The sequence below is a fragment of the Phodopus roborovskii genome, unplaced genomic scaffold (genome assembly GCF_943737965.1).
Source record: "Phodopus roborovskii unplaced genomic scaffold, PHOROB, whole genome shotgun sequence".
Classification (NCBI taxonomy): Eukaryota; Metazoa; Chordata; class Mammalia; order Rodentia; family Cricetidae; genus Phodopus; species Phodopus roborovskii.
This window is the reverse complement of record NW_026125295.1, coordinates 24,124,531-24,146,225: the sequence shown is the minus strand read 5'-3', so window position 1 is coordinate 24,146,225 and position 21,695 is coordinate 24,124,531. Positions and strand designations below refer to the sequence as shown.

Genomic DNA, 21,695 nt, shown 5'->3' with positions numbered 1-21,695 from the left:
AATTATTAACTGAAGTTAATAATTTGAACACCTATTCATCTACAACAATTCTCCATTCTGGCCTCCCTAGATGAGTCTCTCAGGAGCAAGCAGAGTCTTATCTCAAATGCTGTCCTCACTTACATAAAGCTCTACCCTGTACTGAGTTAACAAACAGACATTTTGTGTATTCAAGAGCTAAAAAAGCATGCATTCTAAAGTAGCTGTCTGGCAGTGAGTCACATCACCTGTCATACTACATTCAAATGGAATCCTACATAAATGGCACTACTTACTAATATTGAGGTCTGTGGACCAGAAATGATCATACAGTATTAGCACAGTGGTAAGGTATCTGTTGGGGGTTAATAGGTGGGATTTACTTGTTATCCAATTAAACAAACAAAAACTCTAAAGTCCAAGAAGCTACAAATTGGAGTTTCCCTATTGATATTACAAGTAGTGAAGAAAGTCAGTAGGGTGGAAGGCAGCTAGCTCTCCTTTACTAAGGTTCAATTATCATTCAGTAATTACTACTGCAAAGCAGCAGTCTCCACAATGGCTCAGTTTCAGAGAGTATAAATTAGCAGTGTGTTTCTGGGACCATGCATTATCTTTTACGTGGTGTCTTTTTACTTTTAGAAAAACAACACAGAAAATGCAATCTTAATGACAGGCATTTATGAAGATGTTTCATCTATACAAAACAGGGCATTTATTTTGCTTTTACATTTAAGGTCAATAATACAAACTTTACAGAATTATATTTACTCAACTGGCTTTTAAATTCACTGAAAACTCACACAGGAAATAAGGAATTTTAATATCTCCTATTAAATACTATCAAGTCAAGCGGTTTGTTTTTAAAAAGACAGACTATACTTATCACATTTAATATGGTCAAAAGTGGTGTGATGTGTTTAATACGACTTTAAAAGCTATTAGTTAGAATCAATCATAAACTTTCCTTGGCTTTTAGAGCTGCAACATAAGTTAAATAACTTTACTCAACTGTTTACAAAGCCAAATGCTCTTTCCTTTTGTGATATCACTCAAATTTTGTTTTATTCCGTCTTTTAACACTGTAGAAATATCCCCATGTCACATAAAGGGGTGTCCCAAGTATCCCTATTTAGCAAGATAAATGAAGTCTGGTTTATTAACTTTTTAATAATTGTGACTAGTATACAGTTTCTGCTTTTCTTAAGCACTTTTAATACTTCATACATAAGGAGGAATGAGACTAATAACTATGGCAGCATTAGCTGGTCATAATAAAATTTAAAATGTGGAGCAGATTGTCAAGGAACACCTTGAAGATGGGTTCTTCTCATGATTATATTCTTGGTGAAAGAAGAAACATGGCTATTAGACTCATTTAAATTTCTTACACACTAAGTCTGAGAATGAGCTTACACTGTTATTTTCTTCCTTTGAACCCCATTTTTCTAAATGAGAAAGTTACAATTATATATTATCAGACATCAACACAGGTCTAAACACCAACTAAGTGAATCCTTGTTGCCAGGGACTGAAATCAGGGTCTCATAGCTGCTAGGCAAGTGATCTATCTACAAAGCCACATCCCTAAACCTGATCCTTATTAAACAAGAATTGTAGCGCCTAAATATTTATAGTAGCTAGGTGTCTCACAGCAAGATTCAGGTTCTAAGTGAAATAATGGGGAGCAGCATAAACTCACAATTATTCATTATTCACAATAATTTATTTCTAGGAAAAATAACTTGCCTTCTTATGAAACTTAATTAGGAGATGTAAGGTGGAAATCCTTAAGCTACAAATAAAGCTATCCAATTAAAAATATTCATTCAACTTTTATGAAATGATTACCATCAATTTTAAGTTTAAAATAAAACATTTAGTTCAAGTTTCTGTCCTTAACTCTTTCCAAGTCACAAAAATTTCTTACTTTAAGATAGAAAATAGTGCATAAAAAGTTTAAAATTTTACACAGAATACAAAGCTTTTAAGATTCAAATGGTAACTTTCAAACTTCTCTGTAAACAATGTCAGAAAGCAAACAGCAGTTACTTCTCACTTAACTAAAATTCATTTCCAGATACAATATGTACCAGGCCAACATTAAGATTTAGGTAAGTGAGAGAGAGAAAATGTTATCTTGTAACTTGGTATTGCTGGAAGCCTATGCTTACTGCGGATGTTCTGGCTTAACTCTCCTAGGAATTGGTACCAGTGTTCAGCACAGACAAGCAGCCAATCAACAAACTACTACTGGCTTGGATAAACAATCTAGGCATCAGCTACAGGTTCTTAGCTGTTGGTCCTTAAAAAGAAAACTGCTAACTGGTTCTTGACTTTTACAGTACTATTTTCTCTTAAACCAAAATTAGTTTAACTAGTGAAGAGACATTACTAGACTAATTAAATCTGGAAAAATATAATCTATTAACCCAAGAAATGAAACAAATGGAATAAAATAAAATTTTACTACTAACAAAATTATGAGATAAGGCAATTTGTGGTTAGCCACAACTAAACATGTTTTCTTCCTACATTTATAACAAGCACATACAGATATTGGGTTTAGCAACTAACTATCACTTCTTGGCATTTTAGTTTTGTTACATTTGTGATAAAAGGCTAATCACTGTATTCAGAACACCCAATTAAACATGAAAACCAACTGAAGAGTATAATGAAGAATCCACTTATAGACTAAGAAATCTGTATTGTTCCAGAATGAGCTAAGACAAGGTGCCAATACAGGCATTTAGTTAGTAGTGTCAGTGTTTTATAAATGCAAACTTAAGTCATGCATCAAATAAACTCCACTTGACAGTGTCAATTAAAAACATAAACAAAATCCCACCTATAGAAATTCGCTGAAAATGTTTTTAAGTGAACGGTATCTGTAGTAGTAATACATTTCAGTATTTATTTCAATTTAATTCTGAAAGTACAAAGTATATACAACCTAAGAGAAATGATTCAAAACTATTTTAAATTAAAACCATACTAAAACAGCTAAGACCTTATTCACTATATAGCCTGTACTTCTTAGAGACACCAGCCTTTTCAGAAAGGGGCAGTAATCAAGTAATTCAGGTATCAAGACTGGAGTGGAAAGCATTAGCTAAGAAAAGGCAGGACAGTTGTAGGACAGTATATTATCAACGACAGCTCTAACATATTAATGTACACTGTTGTCATTCTGTGGAGGTCAAGGCTACTATGGCCAGGCTGAAGACCCCAGGCTTACATGGTAACTAAAAAGTACCCTATGCTTCTTTCTAGAAGGATAACAAAGGGACCAAAGTTAAATCTTTAATACTCAACAATGTGCACAAATCCATGTCCCACCTTCTACTCATTACACAGCTATTATAAAATCCCAGGGTGTGTTTCTTATACTAGAGGCTGCAAGAGATGCTCAGATCAGTACTCACGAGGTTTAAGTTAGTCCATATTTCTACAGGAAGTGACCTGCGGATGGGGAGCATGAGATGACACGATCTCACTCTTTTCTCGGGAGAAATGTACAGTAAATGCCTAAAATAGACACAGGCTTTTCTGTATCATAACAACAAGCAGTGACCTCATCAGATACATGTGTACAAACTGAATCCCACTGGATGGATTTAAGAAATATTTACTGTGAGATCTTTTTTTTTTTTTTTTTAATTTTTAAGTTATTAGAAAATCAGAATGGGCCTTGTGTTTTATTATAAAAGCGTATAGAGTACTGACAATCCCACCATCTTCAGCAGATTCAGAATCCATATACTTACCTAGAAAGATGATCAACTTTGTCTTAGAGAAAAAATGCTAACCTTGTCAAAGGTAAATCTAATAAGTTTAGAAAGGATTTTATATTCCATTTTCTACCACTGTTATCTACCATGAAAAGAGCTGCAAATACTTTTATCTGTTCTTTAATTAAAAATGTTATCTAGTGACTTAAAAAACCAACCACACAAACAGAAATAAGAGCCCCAATAGAATATTAACGTCTGGAACTTTGCATAACTAACAAAGAACACAATGCTAACAATAGTACCTGTCACCTTTTGACTCTAGCAGTAATATTGCACATCCATACTTATGGAATATTTTGGATTATTTTGTATTAATTCTTGTGTTCTACAAAACAGAAAACAGGGAAAATGTTCACAAATAAGCATACAAAGCAGCTGTCCAACCATGCACTTGGCTGAATACTGTAAGGTAAAAAACTTTATAGTTAAGGAGGAAAAAAACACCTAACCTCACATTTAATTAATGAAATTAATTAACATCATAGAAAAAGTATACTTTGAAAAATGTGTTCTTGAAAACAAAAAACCCAAAAATTTGTATTCTGTAGGTATATACTACTCACTAGTTATACTGACAACACTAAAGGTTATTATTTATTTATGGAAGACATATTAGAATTTTCACACTAACCATGGATACACAGAAAACCAGAAGCTCATTTCCTTTATAATTATGTCACAAATATTTATCAAGTAACTTTTAAACATTGGTTATAACTGTAAAGAAAGAAGAAACTTAGATTTTGGCAAGCCAACAAGTGTCATGGTGTCTCAGAAGTCTACTCAAGATTATCTCAATGAAACAGACACAAGATACCCTCAATAGCCAACAGTAAATAGTGTCAAAAGTCATATGTAAGGGGAAAAAGGACAGGTAAAACATAAAACCAATCAGGATTACTTGTATTAAATAGCTTTGTAACCATGTTTTAGTAAACAAAAGCATACGTTTTAGGTGTGGCCACTTAAAACATATAAAAATTGACTGTCTTTACCTGCATTTTAACTAAGTTTAATGGTTAAATTACATGTTTTGGTAGATTTGGATAATATGCAAAATGAAAACTGAAGAGAAACTGTGTGTACTGACTGGTGTGGTAAAATCCCCAGGCAATATATGGCTAACTGCTTCTTTTAATATGTTTTCGCTAGTAAAATGACAAGGTTAGCATTTTTTTTTTAAATTAAAATTTTCACAAGACTTATCTTTAAATACTTTGAACCTTTCAATCATTCTTTGATGAAGAAAACCCAGAATCTGGTGCAGATTATTTTAATAATAAATGGGTCAAAAAGCTACCTTAATCTGGATCATTCTGTTTCACCAGCCAAGTAGCTACACACAAAAACCTGCAAAGCTAGATGTTAATGCTAACAAACAGTACAAAACATGCTGAAGGCATAATTTTCAGGGCAATGTAACTGCAAACAAATGAAAAAAATATTTTCAAATTGCACAGTGTAATAAAGTCTGAATATGCATGCTTACCAATTTACCAAAACTGAAGAAATTCAAGTTAGAAAATAGCATTAATGAAGATATTATACATTTGAGAAAATAATTTTAAAGAAGTTTTTTACTGAGTTATTTTGCAATGTGATACAAAAATAACAAATTTTGGTGAGCTGTCCTAATAAAATAAGATGTTCTGGTAAGAATTTAGATACTTTGAACCTCTAAAAAAAAAAAAAAAAGTGCAATATATCTAATTTCTTTCTTTGAGACAAGGTTTCTCTGTAGCTTTTTGGCTGTCTTGGAACTCAGAGATCTGCTGCCTCTGCCTCCAAAGTGCTAAGATTAAAGGCACATGCCACCATGGCCCAGCTTAGCTAATTTCTTGAATTTTTTAAGGTAACATTAACATTTCCTTTCAATGCTGTGGACAAAGAAGTCCCCACCACCAAAAGTCGACAAATGATGATAATTACTAACTTAATGTAATGGTTACTGGGCTTATATAACTAATTGGCCCAACTGTCATCTATACGCAGTTAAATCTGTAAACATCCATAAATAGTACAATTAAAAAATTCTAGTTTGTAACTAGCTAAATACTATTATATTAGGAGCTAATTCTCAAAACCTAATCTACCCAGATCAATACAGTTATTCTAAGGATAAGGTCACAAAAACTTCCAGGAACCAAGATTTCCAGACTGGCAAATCAGTGTATTCTATCTTGACTTTAAACACTGTTCCTTCCAGCTTCAAAATGTCAATCAGTCATCAATTGAAAATATAAAAGTCTTGAAAACAATTTGTAAGCTACATACTAGATTTACTATATAGCAAAGGTTATGATTCATTCACTAATCAGTATTTCAAACTTATAACTTGGTTAAATATACAGCTTAAATTAAATTGCCCTAAACAGAAAATGTCTAGGTTTAAGGCACTTATTAAGCACACACTGGGAAGTCAATTTATTGATCAACAGCTGACTGATAAAAGCAGCTACAGTTTTCTTTAAAGTTACAGAATATGGAATACTAAATACTAAATAATTTTCAGAAAATTGAAAGAACTAAAAGTCAAGGCTTTTTCTAACATGCATTGCAGCAAACAATTCCAGAACCAGAATGGCAAACTAATCTCTACTGCTTACTCTTATTAGAAGGTAGTGCAAAATCCTGTGAGGATTGTTGTGATTCTGAATCATACTTGTCATGACATTAAGTTCATGGAAACATGTACATAAGCATGTACACATAAGCCAGTATCTAAAGTTCAGGTCTAGTACGTAGTCTAGATTATTCTAAATTATAGTCACTGGGTCATAACAAATGTCACAAAAGCTATAGCATCTGATCACAGACACATGAATATTTTTTCAGGTACAGGCGGCACATTTCAGACAGAAGCCGAAACATGCAGCAGGAAGGCACTACCGGAAATTGAGGGGAACAAGCGACAGCTTTGACTCCAGTGGGATTGGCTCCAGTGGCTGGACTCTTACAGCATGAATGCATTAAATATTAGGTAGTATACAGCAAAATAAGCATTCCATCTACAGTCTGCCACTTATACTCTTAACTATAAAGATGTAACTGGTAAGATTTTACACAGACCAAATGTTTTATTCAAACGAAGCAAAAAAACAAAACAAAACAAAAAACAAAAGCAGTCTTTGTAGATTTTAATTATTAAAAAGCACACTAACCATTTTAATTTGATAAAGTCATCCTAAATATTAGCAACTCCAGGTTTTGGAAGTTTTACTATTAAATATTCATACCTGCCATTGCAGCTGAAATCATGTGGACTTGGGTGGAATCAGGATCAAAAACATCATTCAACTTTTCCTTGCAGTTTGAATAAGCAGCAAAGTATATTGCTCTAAAAATAAAAAATAAGTTAATAAAGCACAGATCTTCATAATTTTAGAATAGAGAAATCTAGTAAGGTCTCAGTCATATTCAATGTAACATTAGATGTACCCATTTTCACCACAAAGCATGTTTTGTACTTTAGAAAAGCCAAACTCCAATGTATAGTTCCTGGCAACCATTCTCACAGTTCCCAGGAAGAGCATTTATACATGATGAACTTTTAAAATACTTATGTATAGCCATGTAGACCTCTATAATTATAGTACTCAGGTGTCTTAGGCAGGAGGTTGGGAAATGAGGCTAGCCAGGGCTACACAATGAGACTTTCTCAAAACAAAAGCAAATAACACCCCTACCCTGCCCCACACAAACACATCAAACCCTTTATTTTCTTTAAAGATTTTTTAAATAACTTTAAGTCTCTACAGTTAAATTAAAAATACAACTTCCACAATTTATCATAAAACATTGGTTTACCCTTGATCCCTACATTCTGAGAGGTGGAGGCAGGTGGATCTCTGTGATTTCAAGGCCAGCCTGGTTTATATAGACCAAGTCCAGGCAAACCAGGATTATATTTTGAAACCTTGTCTTAAAACAGACAAACAAAAAAATAAAAACCCATTCCCACAGTTTATAGTTTTTGCCCTGGTAAATATTCAGTCCTTCCCATAAGTATAAAATTCTTCTAACTCCTATGGTTAAGAGAATATAAGCATTTTCTCAGAAGGTAGCACAATAGGCAAGTCATTGGTTATGAGAAAATTCATATTTATTTTGAAAACATTACTAGTTTAATAGGTCCTATTCAATCCAACTCAAAGATGCTATTTTAATTTATAGTTCTGAATAAAAATTTCTCCCCTCAAGTCTCAGATCCATTCCTAGCAATTTAAACTTAGTGCTATTTTATTCCACATTTCATTTCCCAAGTGTGAACACTTGGAAAGCAAACATTACACCTTTTCACAACATGAAACACTCCTTAGTATATATTGAACTTGTTAGTCCCAGAATCAAGCTTTTCTGTGTAGGTTCCTTCTAATTAGCACAAGACAAACAACCTTCCCATGAATACTCAAAGTTGCATAAAGACTGCCATAACTTTTTTACCTGGAGGGGGCCACTCCCACTAAATTGGGGCCTAATCCTCTAAACAATGAGCGAGGACCCTCTTTTTTCAGGATAACTCTGAAAAGAGAAAAATAAATTATTAGAAAGAAATGTTCTTCAATTGTTCTTTACTAATACTGTAGAGCAAGGCCAATTTGTTTATAAAGTATTTTCTGGTCCATTTTCATTACTCATAAAAACAATGCGGGAAGTGGGGGGACACACAGGAAAAGTAACTAAGGATTGAAGTAATTTACTAAGGATAATAAAACTGTACATATTCTTTTTCCAAAATGGTTGGCAAGATGGCTCCGTGGGTAGAGGCATGTACTTACTATTCAGCCTAAGGATCTGATTTAGATCCCTGGAATTCACCTAATTATGGAAGGAAAGCTGATCCATAAAGTTGGCTTTTCCCCTCTACATGTATACTGTGCCAAGAATGTACCCATACACACACACATTTTTAAAAAGTAGTTTTATTGAAGTATGCCCACTAATGCTTGTAACCCCAACACTGGGAGGCTGAGGTAAAAGGAACATCCTAAATTTGAGTTTCAAGTCAGACTGGGCTTTATGTGTCCCTGTCTCACAGTAACAGAAAATATTAAGAAATACATAGATTGCGACACTGACTTTCTCTCATTTGTATCAGCAAACTCAATCCCATAAGCAGAAGTGTAGCTTCTGGGGATCAGATTCATGCACAGAGGGCAAACCCTCTACCACTGAGTGCAGCCCAGTTCTTGAAATCTTTACATAATCCTGGAAAATACCCCAAGTGCTGACGTATGATGTCAATCAACAGTTCCAGTGAGATGTTATGGCAAAATCTATTATTCTAACACCCTCTATATATATAATACTTGGTGAGTTTCCAATCAGTTAACAATTACTATATTAAGAACTTTAAGAATTTATGACTAGATAAGATAGAAAGGAAAAAATATAGTCCCTCACACTGAAAATTTTGCTGAGATTTCTGTGAGTTCAAGGTCAGCTTGATCTACACAGAGAGCTCCAGGACAGGGCTACAGAGATACCCTATCTTGAAAAAAAAAACCAAAAAAAAACAACAAAAAAAAAAAAAAAAAAAAACTTTGCTGAATAGTTACTCCCCCCCCCCCAAAAAAAGGCAAAGGCAAATATTGTTCAGGGTATTATATTATCCCCAAAAGTAAAGCTACAGAGAGTCTAGAATATAAAAGGCATCTGAGATTGCAGAGGTGAGAAGGGACAGTAATATTTTAAAGTTAGAAGTCAGATGTGTGGCAGATACCTATAATTCCACATTTGGGAGGCTGAAGTAGTTCAGGCCAGTCTAAATAAAACTGATTTGGAAAAGTAAACAAACAAAAAGCAAAAGAAACTTTAGAGCTAAGAAACAGGTAGATCAAGTGCAGCTGAATCTAATAGTTAAATGTATTAGCTGAAGGTGGACAAAACAACTATGAAGAAAGTAACCACCAATTTCAGTTGCACAGTATTCATTTATTGGGTACTTTAGTAATTAAATAAATTAATGTATAAAGACATTAAAGGAGTGCATGAAAAATGAGGAAATGGTGGTAGCAGTGGTATATTCCTTTAATCCCATTATTGAGGAGGCAAAAGCAGATGAGTCTCTTTTGAGGCCAATCCAGTCTACATAAAATCCATGGTCACCCAGAATTACATAATGATGCTTTGTCTCAGACAAACCCCTGAAAATTATTTAAAATTTTGAAAGTTCTTATGATGAAGGAAAAGCAAAATTACTGAAAACTAGAACAACTAGAGGTCTAAGAGAGAATTTTAAGAAAATCTGATCACTGGTGATGTTGGCATTATGATGTCAAGATTCATTTCCTGAGGCTGGAGAGATGTATCAGGGGTTATAAGCAGACTGCTCTTCCAGAGATCCTGAGGATCCTAAGCTCAATTCCCAGCACCCACGTGACAGCTCACAACCACCTACAACTGTAGTCAGTCCCATGGGATATGATGTTCTCTTCTAGTATGCATGTACGTAAACAAAACACCCAGATACATAAAATATATAAACAAATCTTTTCAAAAAGATACTTTTCCCACATCAATCTGTACTTTTCTATAATTATGATATTTTAATTTAAAATTGCTGACAGTACTTTCATGTACTTAGGTACACGTTGAAAAAGGTATGATGCAATATTTTTGTAGCAAATGTAAATACACTGGATGAGTTCATTTGCTACTACAAAATAAATACTACTGAACCAAGTTCAAACAGATTTCAAGTGAGCTGATAAGGGAGACACACAGGCATTGAGCTCTAACACAAATCTAAGCACACAGAAAGTGATCTGAATAAGTTTTGTTTTTCAAGACAGGGTTTCTCTAGGTAGCCCTGGCTGTCCAGGATTTGTTCTGAAGACCAGGCTAGCCTCAAACTCAATAGATATGCTTGCTTATATGCCTCCCAAGTATTGGGATTAAAGGTGTGTGCCATTATAGGCCAGTCTTAAATAAGTTTGAAAGCAACTTAATTAAGCCTAGCTAGTAATATAAACATGCCAATCTTTTTTTTTTCCTAACCACCAAAAAATGTCAACACACAGAATTTTAAAACCGGGATAACTGTTTCAAGCCAAAGCTGTTTTTGTTTTAGATTGTATGCTATATATTTTGTAAAAGAAAACAGACTGTCAACAACTAGATGCAGGTACCTGTGTGTGTATATATGTGAACATTAAACACATAATAGTAGCACCAACACAACTAAATAGAATAGCCATCTGTGTATGGTGCCACAGAAGTAAGCCTGCTCTGGAGACTGAATTCCAGACCAGTCAGGGCTCACAATGAGACCTTGCCTGGAAACAAATGAAACCAAAATTAAATCGATTCAAAACAAAATACCTATAATATCTTTAAGAAACCCAATGGATAAATTTAGAAAAATATTTAACGCCAGGTGTTGGTGGCACATGCCTTTAATCCCAAGCACCCTCGAGGCGGAGGCAGGCTGATCTATGTAAGTTCGAGACCAGCCTGGTCTACAGACCGAGTGCTAGGACAGGCTCCAAAACAAAACAGAGAAACCCTGTCTCGAAAAAGCAACAACAAAACCCCAAAACCAAAACAATCAAAAAAAAAAAAAAAAAAAAACAAACCAAAAAAAAAAAAACAAAAACAAAAAAAAACCCAAAACCAAAGAACAAAACCAACCCTCCCCCCCAAACATAATCTTTATAATTGTTCTACTCCATTGTGACCTGTTACCAACTAATACGTTTGATTCATAGTAACCTCTGTCCTTAGCTTTTCTAAAGAACGTTTTTAAATGTGGAAGAAAAACCTTATGTATGTGGGAATCACTAAGCAGCAGCAGCAGCCACAAATTTTTTTTTTGCTCTCACCTCAGGCAATGCAGAGGTCCAGATATTACTCGGTTGACACTGGGTCCAGCCATGGTGTTCAGTTGAACTTCAGAGACATAAAGTGTCACAGAAGATGACTGTAACCGCGTTTTGACAACTTCGAGTGGGCATGTCAGAATAGCTCCCACTGTACCACCACATCTACAAAACAAAACACCAAGCTCAGAATTTAGGCATCTAATCAGGCAATGAGAACATACATGTACTTACCCAGCGCTCTAACCCAAAGCCGCTGTGCAACCTGACTAAAATTTAAAAATCTGAATAACAATTTTAAACTTTTTGACTACAAGTGAATACTTTCAGTCACTAAAAGGAACTGAGGGAACTATGGAAAGCACCCAGACATGTTGTAACTGGTGGACTTGTCCTCACATCATATCAGAGTCAAATGTTAAACAAAAATCAAGACTGAGTTTAATGTATATACAACTGGGTAAGGAAGATTTCCAGTGATAGCTGGTACTAAAATGACTGACAAACTGAACGGATTAGCACTCCTTGTCCAGGTGTGACCTGTAGCACTGTTGGACTCCAGACCAGTGTGTTTGAAGCATATCCCAATTTTCACATTTCTAACCCTTTAAGATCTCAGAAATAATTCTGAGCAGTAGGTAGGACAGAAACATTACCTATGAATAATCATACTTATTTCTAATTTTAAGTACTCCCAACACTCAGGACTTTCTTACTTCCAAATGTGTAGGACATGACAGGTAGAATTAGTGAAAAATAAATTCGTAACAAAATAAAAGCTTAGCAAAGTATGTATTTAAACTGCTTAGAATTTAACTTAACCAATATTCTCTTTAAATACCAGAGAAGGAAGGACAGAGTATACATCTATAATCCTAGCTCTCAAGAGGGAAGGCTAGGTAGGTAGATAGCAATAAGTGATGGATGGATGGATGGATGGATGGATGGGAGAATCTAATTCACAGAGAAGTTAAACAATCAGTTCAAGTTTAACAAATCTCACTGGATGCAGATACATTATTGGAATCTTTCCATGCCCAGAGAGAACAGAAGGTAACACAAAAAGGATAAAACAACACAAAGACTTCTCAATAACCACAAATTGACTTCTCGAATCCTAAACAAATCAAAACTATCATATGGACAAAGGATACTGATGTATGAGAATGGCCTACACTTTATTTTTCTCTAGGACAGTTAACTATAATGAAGCATTCCAACTAAAGGGAAAAAAAAAAAACCCCACCACAGTACAAACTGGATACAGAAACAAAATACCCCTCATGTACTTTTTTATTTTTATTTTTTGGTTACAAAAACGAAGTGCCAATCCAGATGGATATAACTCAGGACAAAAATTTCTAAAAGGAAGGTAATAAAACTAATGTAGGGCTTACATCTACAACTCCAGCACTTGGGAAGACAAGGCAGGATCAGGAGTTCAAAGTTATCCTTGGCAACATAAAACCCTGCCTCAAAATCATGCCAAGTAAATAAGAATCACAAACAAGTATGAGTGCTCACATAATTAAGGAAAAGTATATAAATGTAATTATTAACTCATCAAGAAAGTGACATTATTAAAAATATAAACATAAGAAACAATTTACCCTTGCACATACTTACTTTTACAAGGGGCAAACACTGAACCAAACAAAAAGAAAAAATTGTACTATAACTAACCACAGTGAAAAGACAGAAATGAAGGAGGAATGGAAAGTGGTATACTAAATTCCCATCTATCAGAATACCATATATAATTCTAAAGAAAAAAAAATCAATAAAAGTCAGTTAGAATTGTAAATAAAATCTTGAGTGGGACACAGACATTCACTACTAAGGGCGAGACGAGCATGGGAAGGGGCTGGTTCTTCCAGCAGCTTTGTTTCTCTTTATCATATGCATCTATTTTCAGAAAATTGCTTTTTGAGACAGGGTCTGTCTAATAGTCCAGGCTGGCCTGGAGGTCAGAGATCTACCTCTTAAGTACTCAGCAACACTGTATTTTATTTTTATGGCATCATCAACTTTGTGCTCAAGATCAAAGCAACCATGCTATAATGCATTGTCTAAATGCATACGAAAACAACTAATCTGTATTAAATACACAACATTTAGCTCATTTTTATGCATCTGTGGATGGAATGATTATCCTAAGCTAAGAAAGTAGTTAATTAATGGAAAGGGCCCTAGTGAGAGCCATAGCAAAGGTTTATAGTTTCAGCACTTAGGAGGCGGAAACAGAACCAGAAGTTCAAGGTAATCCTCAGCTACACAGTGAGTCCAAGCAACATGAAGCCCTATCTTAAAAAAATAAATACCATGTAATATTATTTTAGCCTTATTCTACTCTTTCAGTTTCATACCAATAAATATTAAATTTTCATAAGGCAATTAAATTTCTCAGAAACACCAATTCTCATAACCAACATTATCATGTTTTAAAAATCAGCAAGTGGAGAAACAGAATCACAAGGTCAAGGCCTGTCTAGGCCACTCCTTAACAAGACAAGGCCAGCTCAGTGTGAGAGCCTGTCGAGATAAAGAGAAGGCTGCAAGGCAATAGCTAGCGAATATAGAGTCAAGACTAGAAATATCTCAAAACAAAGCCTATGCCCATGCAGGAACTTCTGGAAGTTAAAAAAAAAAAAAAATCAGGAAGATAAGTGAAAGTAAACAAAACCAAACACCAGCCAGATGTGGTGGTGCATACACCACCTGGGAAACAGACAGATGATTTCTGAGGCAGCCTGATCTACACAGCAAATTCCAGGCCAGCCATGGGTACATAGCAGATTTTGTCTTAAAAAGCAAACACAGAAAAGACACAAAATAACAAATGAGAATGAAAAATCAATTACCTTCAAATTTCCCTGGCTGTATACACCGGCCTCTCAGCACTCACTCCAAGGGCCCTTAGGATTTCCTGATCTGGTGACTTGGCAGTGGCCATTAAGTTAGAACAACTCTAGTGTGGTGGCCAATTAATTGGCAAATGTGATTATTTTACTGTTTAAACAGCACAATTTAAAGATATTTCTGTGAGACAATCACTCATTTGCTGTTTTCTTCACTGGCTATTCCAGGCAAAGAACAGCCAAGTTTGAGATAAAGGAGCTTTAATTAAAGATTCATTATAGCATCAAAAATCTCTAGACTTTGAATTTTACATCTCTGGTATATCCAAAGTAACCTCTTTTCTTCCTTTCTTCCTTCCTTCCTTTCTTTTTCTTCTTAGTTAAACTACCTGGGCCACAGGAGTTCAGTACCCAGCATCCACATTGAGGTTCATAATAGTATGTAACAGCTGTGGTGATATCTTGTTTGTACTCTTAACAAAGCTAACCCAGAGGTCTGGAGGTCTGTACAGAAAGGAAGTGTGAGATGGCTGGGCGGAGAGAGGAATATAGACAGATGAAGACAAGAGCTTGCATCTTTTTTCAGTCTGAGGATTTCTTAAAGGTAAGAGCTGTAATGCCTGGCTGTTCTGCTTCTCTGATCTTTCAGCTTTCAACCCCGAATATCTGACTCCATGTTTTTATTATTAATACCAATTAGAACCTATGCCAACTCTAGAGGATCCGATATCCTCCAAGGGTACCCAACATGCACAGAGTGTACAGGCATACAGACAGGCAAAACACTACATACATAATAATAAAGTTTAGAGGCAGTTATGGGGAGTGGTGCATACCTATAATCTGGCACTCTTGAGGCTAAGATAAGGGGACCAAGAGCTGCAGACACAACAAAACAGTCACCCAGAAAGAAGGGAGAGAGGGGAGGGGAGAAAGAGAGGAGAAAACAAAGGGCCAGGAAGGAAAAAGGAACTAAAGGACTAAAAGACTGATCTATAGAATATTCACTGTTAAATTCAGCAACTTTATATGACATATTTGTGTTTATGTAGTAAGTTTACCCAACTTTGAGGAGTTGCTTCTGTATACTTATGAACATAAGAGAAAAATTCAGGCATGCCAGTGGTCAACTAGTAAGCCAAGCACAATGTATGTAACCAAGAGACTGTTTAAAGCATAGAATATCAAAAACTATGCATTGTACATTTCTTACAAAAACATTGTAAGAAAGCAATGTGCCCACTGAGGGATTCAAAGTGTTCTCCCACAAAAGTTCACCACAAGGCACAAGGACTATAAGAAGAGGGAGGGGATGAGGAAGGCAAAGGAGTTTTCATCAAACAGCTGTACCAAGCAGATCCATTCCAACCATGCTGCTAAGACTCATGAGCCTGCAAGGCATGCAGATACAATACAGTCTATATCGGCTGCACCACCAAAACCAGTTCTGCTGTCCACAAACAGCTTTTACTAATCACATTGGGGAGGGGTAGGGACATAGGAACATAGAACAGATTTCAGGACTGAGACTGTCAAGACATAGGGTGTCATCAGTTTCAGGTTCTGAGCATGCCTGGGGCTGGACACTTGTTGGACAGGCAAGGAAATTCCTATATGTGCAAAGTATTTCCTAAGTAGGTCCACAAATCTTGGTTGTGTGCACATTTTAAAAGGTGATTGGGAATTCAACTTTCTTATCTTTATACAAACAAACCTATTTCTTCAGATAAATGGGCTTTATCTTTATAAAAGCAGAATGAGGCTAGGCATTGGTGGCACACCCCTTTGATCCTAGCACTGAGTTCAAGGCCAGATCCTAGATCTTTGAGTTCAAGGCCAGTCTGGCCTCAGAGCAAGTTCCAGGACAGGCTCCGAAGCAATACAAAGAAACCCTGTCTGGGGGAAAACAACAACAAAAACAATAAATTAATAGACTATTCTCTTTGAATGTTAGAGCAAAGTAAAGGCTAATAATACCCAAATCAGAAAAATGCTGGCCAACTGGTTAACAGAAGTGTGGAAGGACACTAACACACAGATCGAGGTACAGTTGTATAGTATCAGACTAAGGACTAATAACTCCACTATGGAAAAATATCCACAAGGAATGCGATATTTTGAAAAAGTAAATTTCCCTCATAAAGTAAAATTTAAATTTTTTTGCTTCCCTTTGCTTCAAATCTCATTTAAAGTTATTCATTTGTTTCTATCTCTTTACTGTTCTAATTACATTTTAACTCCCTGCCCTGTAAACACCCAATCAAAATCCCTAAAGGTCTCCAATCAGATCAGATCCAGTGGCTTAGAGTTGTCAACATAATTTATGACAGTAACCCTACAAAGCTCACCTTCTCTTCTTTGCTGTAGCTTACTTGCTTCATTCCATTTCAGAACATGTTCTGGTTCTTTTCTTTTCTGAGACAGAATCTCATTACATCGACTAGACAGACCTCAAACGCAGACTTCCCTGCCCGGACCAAGGCATGTGCTAAGTACGTTCATCTGGCTCCTCTACTGATGATCCCTTCTGTTCTTTCTTATCTTTTACTGGCGACTGGAACTTAAGTCCTTATACTTGGGCAGCAGGTCCTCCTTAGTCCTTTTCCTCCCAGATGAATGAACTACCTTTACACAGCTTTGTCTTTAGACTACCAGCACAAAAGTCAATACATTTGTGAAAGGCAAACAATGTCATACCATTTGTGAATATGATCAACCCCCCTTCCCTTAGGGCTGTGCTACACTAATCCACAACAGGGAAGCAGTTTAACAAAATGCTATCAGAATAAGCAACTTCTCTTAGTTTTCCAATCCATTAGAATGAAATTCCTACAGGGGAGTATATCTCAATGTTTAAGACACGTTCCTCCCCTCCCCATTCATAGGTTCAAATCCTACCCCCCTAAAAGTTGGCAACACTGAGAAGAAGGGCTCTGGGACTTGGGGAAGTGACTAATACTGAGAAAGAGCTTTATGTCGTAAAGAGTGTTACTGGCTAGCACCTTCTACCATTTGAGAACAGAATTAGAATGCAGTCTGAGGAAAAAATGCCCTCACTAGGCAGGCATGCAATTTGCTATCACCATCACCTGACTTTCAAGGTTTTAAACCTGGAGCAAATAAATGTCAACTTTGTAGATGCCACCTGATTTATGGTATTTTGTTATAGCAGCCCAAATGGTCTAAGTAAGACACAGGATGTAACTGCTGACATGGCTCAGTGGTTAAAAATCACTTATTGCTCTTGCAGAGGACCTGGGTTCAATTTCAGCACCTGCATGGTGGCTCACAACCATGTATTCCTCCAATTCCAGAATATCTGATGCCTTCTTTTGATTGGTCTACATGGGTTCCTGTACACATGTGGTACATATACATATACCTAAATATGCTCACACACATTTAGTTTTAAGGTTTATTTTACTTCATGTGTATTAATGTTCCATACCATGTGTGCCTGTTAGATCCCCTGGAACTGGGTTTTGGATGGTTGTGAACCACCGTATGGGTGCTGAGAGTCAAACTGAACTTGGATCCTCTCCAAGAATAACAAGCGTTCTTAACCACTGAATCATCTTTCTAGGCACTCAAAAATAAATCACACACACACCAACAACCTAAAAACAAAAACCCCATAGGAAAAATAGGAAAGAGAAAGGAAATGGGAACAGTAAAAAAATTATGGACAGAGTATAATACTACTTATGGCCTGTTCTTACAAGGAGCCAAGTGAGATAATTTAGCAACAACAACAAAATGGCAACATTCCTCACTAAAGAATTAATAAATTATAAAGTAACTTGATAAAATTGTCGTTATATATTTTATGTCTATACACAGACACACAGCAGTGAAACACAGTGAAAACTAACCCTTACTAAACATTCTCTCCCTCTTTCTCTCTCTCTCTCTTTTTTTTGCAGGCTACCATGTCTCTGTAACTCAATTAACCCAACAAATGACTTTACAACTCCTTAATATTAACTCTGGTGAAAGCATAATGAGATCAAAGGGTGACTTAAAGAAAGCACGAGTCTTGCATGTGAGTGTGCCATTCAGAACCAAGGTCCAGTGCTAGCCTGTTTCAAATGTTCCTATTTAACAATACAGCCCCTAGTAAAAATCTTCTGGGTTCCCGAAGTGCACACTCGCGTATACAGCATTTTAGCTATCAGGAAAGGAACTCAAAGGCTCCCGTGTTAAGAAAACCCTTGACTAAGAATAAATGTCACTCTGAAAGGTTATTCTTTTTTTTTAAGATATGTTGTGGGAGGGAGATCAGACATAGACTCTACAAAGACACACCTCTTCTTTGCAGTAAATTTTACAACTCCTAGTGTAATACAATCCTAATTTAGTGTGTTTTCCATAAGTTGGTTTATCCTAGCACTTGTGGAGAATACACTAAATTATTGCCAATAAGCAATTTTGATATATAAATTAGACATTTCCAACGTAACCTGCCTTGAAATGCTACATGTTTATTACATACAACACTGTCAGAATATGATACTGAACAGAATTTATGTATTGTATAATCATCAATACTTTCAACTGCTTATTCCTCATTTTACATGTATGAGAATGTTTGACCTTAGGGAAGAGAATGTTTTTGACATCTGCATTTTTTTCTATATTTTGATCAAAATAACCTTTGCTATCACCCATCACTCTGATGTTTCTGTGAGGAGTGTATGTTGAATCACTTTGGCAACCACTACATACAAATATGAAATTGAGATGAAATACAAAAGGGAATTTACAAGCCAAAACACTGTATCTGGTCACTTCTGTGTACATTCTAGACTTCTTTGGGAAGGAGGGAATAAACTGGTAATTTTGGATCCCATAAAAATCCTCCATTCCAGCTCTCAACAACAACAAACTAATCATAATGCCCTAAATTTCTAAGTATTAATAAACACAAAGTGAGCTGGCACATGCCTTTAATTCGAGCACTTGGGAGGCAAAGGCAGGACAATATCTGTGAGTTCAAGGCCAGCCTGATCTATAATAGAGCTAGTTCCAGGACAGGCTCCAAAATAATACAGAGAAACCCTGTCTGGAAAAACCAAAAAATCCACAAAGTGATGATCCTACTACAAACTGGGAAAGCAAAGTGTTTGTGCTAACATTTATTCCATATACAAGTGCACTCTAGCTTTAACAAAAATTGCAAAACATGAAACCAGAACACAGAATAACAAATATTAGTAGCTACAGAAGGGCCTTCCTTTAAAAAAAGTCCTCAACTTTGTTTTACAGGTGAAGTGATTAAAGAATTTTGTCTATTAAAATATCTATGGTCTTCTAACGTGCAGATGTAGCTAGAAGATCTAATTACAAGTAGAAACCCAATAACTTCAGGACAATACAGCTTTACTTTTCCTTACTCCCCACCCCCAAACACATTTTAACAAAAAGTTTTTTTTTAAAGGCCAGGGATGGAGCCCTGTGGTGGAAAACTAGCTTGGCATGAGCAAAGTTCAGGTACAGTTGAGATTTAATTAGCCCTTTTCTGACAGTAAACATTTCATTAACATAAAAAAAGCAAACTGGTTCTCACAAAATTAGCAGTTGTTTTAATGCCAGAGTAGTGGGTGGTTCAAAATTGGTGAATAATAAGTATTGAATTAAATGGGTACCAACTAAGTAAAGTATTGTAATTATTAGCAATAGACTCCCCATATATTAACTCAAAGCAAACAACCATGAAAAGAATGAGTATGTCAATTCCTTTGATATTCTTAAAGTGATTGATCCAAATCAAACCCTTGGGATTTGAGATACTACTTTATTCTGCTACATAGACTAGAAAGTTAATTCACCGTTGCTGTTTTTATGACGACAACGTTATAATCTTACAGATAAGAAGTCTTTTTTTCCTTTTCGAGACAGGGTCTCTGTGGCTTTGGAGCCTGTCCTGGAACTAGCTCTTGTAGAACAGGCTGGTCTCGAACTCAGAGATCCGCCTGCCTCTGCCTCCCGAGTGCTGGGATTAAAGGCATGCGCCACCAACGCCCGGCTGGGATAAAAAGTCTTAATGTTGTTCTGTTTATCTAAATAATTAGGAAGGAACATATCGAATGGAGGAACAAAGTTGGCTCTGCAAAATGGCTGTGACATCAGCAAACCAGACTTCAGGCTCCATCCTAATCCTGTGCGCATATATATATATATATATATATATATATAGTTAAATATTCATCTAAGTACATGACTTCTCTCAACCCACCCCTTCTCTAAAGCGGCGAGTGCACAGAGAGGCTGGTTTTCCTCAAAAAAGAAATAACAAGAGAAAAGACTGCAAAGTCACAGCTTTGCACCGTCTCCCGCAAACGAGGCCAACTAGAGAAAAGAAAAAAATTTCCAGGGCTGGAATATAATAACCTCCAGGTACCAAGGTTGAGAGAGCACAACGCCGCCCCGACGGCTGCAATAACAGCCTCCAGCAGCAACCGCGCAGCGGCCGCCGGAAACAAGGTCGCCCGCGAACGTGGGCGACGTGAGGCCCAGGCGCGCGGGGCGAGGAGGCCGAGACGGCTCCCATTTTGTCACCAGGCCGAGCCTCCTACGCGAGGCCGGGGTCCGTACGCCTCCGCTGCCGTGCATGGCCGACAAGCTAGGCCGCGACTCACGCCCGGCCCCCGCCCAGGCCCGGCGAGGCCTCCCTCCGCGGGTCTCCCCGCAGCCTCCACCCCGCGCGCCCCACCGACTCACCCCCCGGCAAACAGATGCACCAGCGTGTCCCTCTGGCTCATTCTCTCTTCTGCATGTCCTCCGGGCGCAGAGGCGGGACGCGGAGCCAGCAGCCCGCCACAGATGGAGGCGTGGGTCAAGAAGCGACGCCGGGGCAGCGGGCGGAGCCGCAGCTGCAGAAGGGAAAGCGCCGAACCCTCCCGGCGGCGTTCCTGATCAGCGACCTCCGCCAGAACCTCCGCCAGACTGCGCAGCCCGAGTCCAGAGGAGCCCTACATAAACAGAAGCTCCGATTGGTCGAGACCGCGTGACGTCACGAAGACCGCACGCCCCTTTCACGTGATCGCACTGGGGGCTCCTCAATGAAGAGCCGCGGGGCAGGACGGGAGCGCGTGCGGGAGGGTAGTAAGTCGACCTCGCCCTCGCACCTGATCCGCTAATCCGGAAGGCTGGCCAGGCGTCGCCACTTACCTGCGCAGACCTGCTGGGACAGTCTGGAATAAGAGCCCAGCGGGCCAAGGCCGCAGTTGATCCACTCTGCA

General features: G+C 37.1%; 1 protein-coding gene across 1 annotated transcript in view; it reads right to left on the bottom strand.

The window, feature by feature from the left end:
* Slc25a36 (solute carrier family 25 member 36) overlaps positions 1-21,381 on the bottom strand; it is a 28,327-nt gene extending 6,946 nt beyond the window's left edge. The window contains exons 1-4 of the mRNA XM_051206608.1: positions 21,175-21,381; positions 11,600-11,761; positions 8,220-8,297; positions 7,013-7,113 (exon numbers count right to left, since the gene is read on the bottom strand). Of these exons, the coding sequence (XP_051062565.1) occupies positions 7,013-7,113; positions 8,220-8,297; positions 11,600-11,761; positions 21,175-21,215 (382 nt within the window). The 5' untranslated portion in view covers positions 21,216-21,381. The remainder of the gene's footprint in view (positions 1-7,012; positions 7,114-8,219; positions 8,298-11,599; positions 11,762-21,174) is intronic.
* Positions 21,382-21,695: the final 314 nt, after the last annotated feature.